At 39.0% G+C, this 7880-nt stretch overlaps 1 protein-coding gene across 1 annotated transcript; it reads right to left on the reverse strand.

Annotated features, from left to right (window-relative positions):
* Window positions 1–4352: 4352 nt before the first annotated feature.
* LOC111326438 (achaete-scute homolog 5) lies at window positions 4353–5449 on the reverse strand. Its single transcript, XM_022930438.2, has one exon. It carries the CDS (start codon window positions 5258–5260, stop codon window positions 4853–4855), a length of 408 nt encoding a protein of 135 aa, XP_022786173.1. The 5' UTR covers window positions 5261–5449; the 3' UTR covers window positions 4353–4852.
* Window positions 5450–7880: the final 2431 nt, after the last annotated feature.

The raw sequence follows: 7880 nt of genomic DNA on the forward strand, positions 1-7880 counted from the left end.
ATATTTTTTAACTAGAAGCCGTTCGTCTACAGGAAAGAAACGCAACAAATTCACAATGAATTTCAAATAAACATGTGGTTCAGGTTAGACCCGGGCTCAGTGCTTCACAGTGAACTAAAAATGCTACTAGTTTAACTAAAACTTTAAATATCGATTAAGGTCACCAAGTGTGCTTGGGACTAGAGACAAAAAATTATCAAATAATGGCATCAAAAATGATCTGATAATTATAAAAATGTGCAAATTATGCTAGCATTGCTACTTGGCAGAAATTATGCCAGTTTGCTCGAATTATGCCAAAAATTATGCTAGCATAATCTATAAATGCCTACTGGCGACCTCGGTCAAGATTCTCCCATACAGACCTCTCGCTCGGTTAATAAGAACTAAATATAGCAAATGAATGTAGCACCTTCCTACTGTAGAAAGAAATCATGGAAGCGATTTGGGTAAGAGCGTTTCTTCATAAAATCTGCAAATTTAAACTTACGTATTCCATAAAAGATCAGTCCTCTCTGTGATGAAGAGCTTAAATAAAGTTCTGTTTTCTCTTCAACAAAACATTGAAAAGGACAATACAGGCTCCTGAATCTAACAAGCGCGTCCTAAATGTAGTTTTCGCCGAATAAAGATAAGATTTTGACTTGCTGATCAACTTCAGTCTCATGAATTCGCATCTCCCTGGTGGAGAAAGACGAATGAAGAAAGGGTACACATTTTCAAAACTTTCTGTTTCTAAGTAGGACTCGTATTGAAAGGCTAAGTGGTAGTCACTTAGTCCTGTTCTGAATATTTCACCCTTGCTCCATTTCTTAGTTAAGAATGGCTCCCTTGATGCCTTTGTCGCCTTGCGCTACTTTGAACACCGAAATCAAAACGGTTTGTTACACTGGTTTTGCAGAAACAGTGACCATTTAACTAGAACACGCGGAGCATTTCCGTGAAACGTGGGTTACCACTGGACTCGATGATACTGACAAATTTTAGCAAACCAGAGTCGTTTATCCTCAGTTTTCCCTAAAATAGTTTCCCCCTGGTCCTGATGACGATATAAAGACGACGTCCGAATTTAAAAATAGCATAATAAAAACAGACTTATTCTTGTGTTTACACATCGTTTTCCGTGGCTTTGGCTAATGACGTCACACAGGGGCCTGGGCAGCAGCGGTTTTGCGGCGGTTGAATTTCTTACCTGTCCTTAAATTAATTAATCTTATCGCTTACAGACGGAATTTTATTGGCACAGATTCTCGTCCGGTTTTAAGTCTTTGTTTCTTTAAGCTGCGGTTTGTTTACTGATCTTAGCCAGGTAAACTAAATTGATTGTCCTCACTGATTGTGCAAATCATGTACCATGACGGTCTGTCTTGTCAAATTGATAAACAAGTAGCGAATTATCTACTGCTGTCGATAACCATGAGTTCGCTTTGTTTTCCTAAACTTAAGAAATTGAAAAAAGATAAGGAAACATCACTCAAACCTTAACCTTTGCCATGGAAAACGGAAGATTTTGAAGATATTTTTTGACACTTCATAAGGCAAAATTTTTTATTCTCTCGCCCTCGTGCTAGTCGACAAATAAAACCTAGAAGTACCAGTTATAGGTTTTGTTTATCCTTACTCCTTGTAATGTTGGTTGTATTCATGAATTGTAGACACCTTTAAGCCAGTTTTTGTTTCAAGAACTGAAAGGCTCCAGCCTTTACAGAAGAAGATTGTCAAATGGTAAAAAAAAATTTTTTGAAAAATACTTTTGTCAGCGGACAAACATTCTGGTGATTTGCAAGAGAGCTTATTGTCGAAATATGAAGGTCATCGGCTCCAAGTGTTCGCGTGACGTTCTGCACTGTTTTAACCACGTGGAGAAGACCGACATGAATCCGGGGATCGCATGATAGAGAAGGAGCTAGCCACAAGAGGAACCCAGAAATATCGTTTGACAAACGTAGCTGGTGTTAATCAATGTTTCACGTGTGATTGGTCGAGATACAAACAGCCAAATTGAGGCTACTCTCTGCGCGGGCTATCGGCTGTGCTATGTTTGTCGAATTTATTCAAGCCCTTTGTCTGTCACAACATTTGGGACAAAAGAGTTAAAAAAAAACTGATACAAAAATTCTTGAACAAACTTCTTTGGTCCACGCTTCCCCAGTAATGGTTGGTGGCACGGATAATTGAGCTAAGTAAGAACAAAGGCTGGATATTGCGAAACCCGATTCTATAAAGAAACTCTTGTTGCAGCAAAAATAAATCGCACGAAGTTTTCATCACAGTGTTTAAAAGTATGTTTTTCATCCGAAGGAGGGTGAATAGAGCAGTTTTTTGCGCTTAGACAGGCTAAGCTCAATGTTTACCTTTACTACTGTGCGTGAAAAGTTTTTGGTGCTGTTGGTAAAAAGGCAGCTTCTCGTTGCTAGGCATACATTATGTACCTTTGAAATGTTGTGAAAAAGGAATTCATATAAACAACGACCCAGTTAAACTGTCAAGTGAGTTTACACAATGCGGCTTATTGTTTTCTTTTAGAACACAAAAGAACGACGAAATGATAAGACACGTTTTTGAGCTTGACTAAACTAACCCTAGTTTATTTGTAGAAAAGCGAAACGAGATAAAGGTTTACCAGCCGAAGTCAACGAAGGAAAATACTTCAAAATGGAAATTTTATCGTCAAATGCATTTCTTAAAGATTTATAATGAAGTATTTCGAGTTAATTTCACCAAAAATACAGTTTATCCTTCAGTCCTAAAGTTAGCTTATTCCACGTGGCCTTTCAAGGCTGCTTTTATAAAGACTGACACCTAATTTTACAACTTTTGTTCCGTTTTGCAAGTTTGCCTTACGTCAGACACAGTGAGGCTTTCGAGTCACAAGATTTTCCAGAAGTTGCCCAATTTAACTGCAATATTTTTATGCCATTGTGTTGATTGGAATAAACAGGAAAAATTAGCAACCGTCTTTCTTTTCGTAAAGGTTATTTCATGGCGATGTAATTGTGCTTCTTGGGAAGCCTTTAAGCTGCGGGATTTAGAAAAGTTGATACAAAATTTTACATGGCGAACGAAACACAAATAACGTTTCCGCGCTTTTCTCCGAAACAGCATTGTTGAAAATATTCTTAAGTATAATTTCAGTCCTGCTCCGCTGTGGATAATTGATTTTATTTGCATAACAACTCGTCGGAAATTAAAGAGATCGTTGCTTTGAGCAATTACCGCGAAACACTCACTAAATTGTAGAGACGAGCTTAAGCGGAAATTTTGACCACGGGAGCGAACCGCGTGCAGCACAAAACAAACTTGTGCCATATAATTATCTTTTAATCTGGAAAAACAAATCAGTAAAAAGACGAACGACTGTCTATCTTTGGGGGAGGCTAACTTAGTTTGTAAATGCTATCAAAATTCACAAATCTTTCTCAGATGTGTAATTCTTCTGCTAGGCTACTCATGAAAGTGCAGTTGAAGCAGGAATCCAGGTTAATCCAACATAAAGAAAGATTTATTGCTCCGGCTTTTTTTAAGCCATCAAGAATTAGCATTAAACAAGGAAAATTATTCCGGTCAAAATTGTCAATGTACCTTGGCAAGAAAGAGCAAAAAACCACAAGCAAGACTCATTCTTTGACATGATGTGTCTTTTGTTCCGTGTTCCGAGCGATGTTATCAAAGCAAAAGAACGCACTTTGTTCACGCTTAATTATTGCGAACAAAGGCGACTTACACGCAGGTAGACAATTGTGACCTGGGTGTTCGAAGACCTTCTTTGCTATGTTATGGAAAACGAGAGGAATTACCACCTCCCCACAAATAAATTCAGCATGAGAAAAATCGTACATTGAAATCGGAGATTTCAGGACACTGCATCAAAGTTGAAAAACTTAAGTTCGATTTGTTAGAACAGCTGTACCTTGCCACAAAGAGAGCTTCTTGTCATGCGCAGTAAAGTCGATTTAACCATTTCGGTAAGTTACAGAATTGTACTAGTCTTTTTTTTAAACAAAGAGAAACGTTTGTATCGAAAAACGTTTTCTTTCATCTTGGCGCGCGACCCGTAAACCAGTAGAAAGGCGACAACTCGTTAAGCTTTTTATTAATAAAACTCCGAGACGTTTTGTGTATCGTAGGACATTTATTCGTTTTTGTCATGGTGCGTAATTGCTTGACGGCATCAGCTGTAAAATACGCAAAAAGGTCGGATTTTTTTTTTCATCAACATCTCTTCATACAATTGTTGTTACTCTTTCTTGCGCGCAAGCTTTCGAATGTTATAAAAGTTTATTATTTGAATAATAAACCATTAAAAGCTGCTGATCGCGAATAGATTAAAGCCAATAAATCTGAACAAGGCGTCAAGGCGAAAAGTGTATTTTAATGGCGCTGTTGTGAAGATAACCTTCATACACAACGTCTCGAAGCATATTAAAATGAACTGAAGAATGCATTTCGGAGAAACTTTTGTCCGCTAAATACACTTTTCCACTAAATTATGCAAATTCGCAATGCTATACAGGGTTATTTACAGTCATTTAAAATTTTCCTGTTCATGTATTAACTCTGTGTTTCTATGTTTTCCTCGTTTTCTCAAAGCAGACACTTAAAAGTAAAAATGTACTCTAACTCTGCTGGATTAACAAAATGGAAGCAAAATCACAAGCGAGAAAAACCATCTCTCTCTTGCCTGAGTTAATGGAGTAATTCTTCTGTTTAATTTAAAATCATATGCGCTAATTTCAATTTCTGTGACACACACAGAATTCAGAGAGACACGATCGTACATCGAAATTGCCTTGTGTAAAGATTCACAACGGAACACGACATCGCACGAAAAGACACTGATTAAGTGTTCTTTTTACCTCTCTTCATCTATAGATTTCTGTCTTTTCTCCTCTGTATCTGCAGCATTCTTATCCTGTTTCTCATCTTTGCCGACATCCAGTAAGCTTTCCAAGTGTTTAATGTACCTAATAGCAGCCCGTAGCGTCTCTACTTTTGACATCCGTTTATCTGTGGGTTCGTCGGGAAGATGCTCACGAAGACGCGCGTACCCCTCGTTGACGTGTCGTACGCGAATGCGTTCTCTTTCGTTCCTCTTGCGAATGAAGGCGGGCTCGAGGTTGTAGTCGTATAACGGGTGAGGTATCGGCATTGTCATTGGTGGACCGTAATATGGTGGCAGTTGACCGAGTGGTGCATTTTCACTCGGAATTCCCAGCTGATAGCAGGTTGGCATTGAAAAGGCAAAATCTGGATACTCCATCCTGACTGGATTGAGGAAATCGCAAATCTCTTTTTGAATTAAACACGAAGGATTGCTATCGAAGAGGGCGGATAGAAAACTCTGTGTTGAAGAACGATCCGCGGAACACAGACCGGAGGTAAAATCCTTCTTGTTAACGAAATGTATCAATGTTGTATTCTCGAGAGCAAAAGTTAAACTAAAATGAGGTTTTGAGCGCAGTTTAATAAGACTCCACCTGCTGAGCCAGCCAATCAGATGCAGCGTTTGTTTTGACAAACAATTAATTGGATTATCACAACTTTCGATCTGGGAAAATAAAGGCAGAAAAAAAAACCGCGTGCGCTACCGTGCTAGAATTACACACCTTAAATAGAGTGACAGGAGTGGAGAACATGCAAAGTTAACGTGAGAGATTAAAACATGGGAATGTATGGCCGCACAGTGTTATGCTAATTTTTTGTACACTTCAACACCTTGAGGCAAGTCTCCAGTAATTCAGACGTACAGACACGTCAGTTTTCTATAGAAACCGTAACTCTTAAGAAGGGCTTACTTGAGCTTCGGTATGCTATAAGGAGTCCAGATTTGACAAAACGTGAAGCTATGCCTCAAGCTAAACCCACAGTGCACTGTAACTGTTTTCCTTTACAATGTTGGTTGAATATTAGAAACTCGTGCCCCCCTCATACAGACAGGGTAGGGGTCTTTGAAAGAAACTCCACAACACGCGGATTTTATTCAGGCAGTTATTCACTTACAGACCCCTGAGGTGAATTTCTCAAAGGCAGACTCTAAATTGCAGTGAACGAAACTCTCTGACACACACAGTTGAACTGGCTTGGATACCCATACAGAGCAAACAGTCACTCCACAGAGGATACCCTCAGAGTAGGCATTTTCAATCACCCTTGAAAACAAACTTTCCAAGTAATAAAAGGTCGAGTTTTGAACTCGACCAAGCAATAAGGGTTCCATGTTTTTTGTGCTTTAATGAGACGCACAGAACAATGAAATTTAGTCGTGGTGTAGCGTCCTACAACTTGTAATGCAAGCAATTTGAAAGTTTAGTAAATACACCTTTGAAATGGTCAACTCTATTAAACAATACGGCGTGCTTTCGCGTGTTGAACCTGAAAACATGATTCTTAGCTTGAAGTAATCAAGAGATGTCTCTCTGGCTCCAAAATGACGTCATTGTAACAGTCTGCCTATAGAGGGCTTGTTTAACACATGCTTAGGACATTTGGTGAGAGCACATTGGGCCCATCGTTTGACCCATGCGGCAGGGCTGTTGCTGAGGCACACACGTCCCAAAACAATTTTTAATCGTCTTATTTTAAACACATAGCATTGAGGTTGGCTGGAATTAATTGTTAGCACCTGCGTATTGTATTCAACTTTTGTTCCACAAGGAAATTCAGCTCTCTCTCTCGCGGCGATGAATACAACTCGAGACAATGAACCTTATCTCGCAAACAACCACAGAAAATCCTCAAAATACACGCCATATTGTTGCAGCTTAGCTGGTTAGTTACACTCTACGAGCGCGCTCTTTGAAAGCAACAGAAACGGAGAGGAGAACACTTCATTCTTGGAACGTAAAAGGGGTACATCACACCCCTTTCTGTCCCCCTCTGGGAGCTGAAGAGAAAAACGACTGATCACGTCTAACAAAAAAATCAATTTTCATAAATATACAAAGATTGTACTCGATTGCCCGAAGACAATACTTATCACAAAAGAAATTGACTCTAATTTCCATTCGACACCTTTTGCAATGTTGTTTTTGGTTTAAGCACTTCACGCTACAAGAGGAAACTAGACAATGTGCCAAGAGCTCAATGCTAGCTTCTCTTCCCGCCGTTATTTGGATAAGATTGAAACATGATTGAAACCTAACTTGACACTAATTCGACGTCATTTGTTGAAGCACATGGGAGAGTCTATCGCTTAAGCAACCTGCAGGCAACAAAAGTGACACACTAGCTAACCTAATCACGACCCTAATCTCCAATTGATAATCGTTGCGCTTTGTAACATTTTGAACTCGCTATTATTCTTCAGACAAAATCAGAGCAGCGTCTATTTGACTCATAATTGCCTAACACGAGGAAAAGCCACTTGAATTGGGAATGAACCTGGTTATTATTATCTTTGTGAAGGTGTTTTTGTCTCTGCCAAGAGCTCGTTTACGGAGTCAGTTTTACTGTGCTTAGTGGACATTTTTTTACAAACGTAAAAGCTGTGCTCGAAGACCAAAACCTTAACATTGAGGCGTTAAACTGAGCTGTAAGTGCAGCAAAGAAATTCTTGTTGTGAAAAGCGAGCTCTATGAACGCCAAATTATTTCCTCTTCGGAAGAGCTCTTCTTCTCCGGTTCATTTAAAGAGATGGTCTCTTCACAAAGCATTCTTTTGTTCTATATTTGCATACTAATGAGGCATTTGTGAGAAAGCGAGATTTTCGACGGTTTACTGTGATTCTCACAATCTCCCCAAAAAATCCTTTCTCACTGCTGCTCAAAAAATCTTCATTTACATCTTTTAAACAAGTTCAACGGAGATCTTCTGCGTTCTTCAACAAAAACCCAACAGACGTAATGCGTTTCATATAACGCAAAATTTGGTAAATATTCTAG

This window comes from Stylophora pistillata, chromosome 1 (assembly GCF_964205215.1).
Source record: "Stylophora pistillata chromosome 1, jaStyPist1.2, whole genome shotgun sequence".
In the NCBI taxonomy this organism is placed as follows: Eukaryota; Metazoa; Cnidaria; class Anthozoa; order Scleractinia; family Pocilloporidae; genus Stylophora; species Stylophora pistillata.

What these genes read in the sequence shown, in the direction of transcription:
- LOC111326438 (XM_022930438.2), bottom strand. Translation starts at nt 5,260, where the DNA reads ATGGAGTATCCAGATTTTGCCTTTTCAATGCCAACCTGCTATCAGCTG.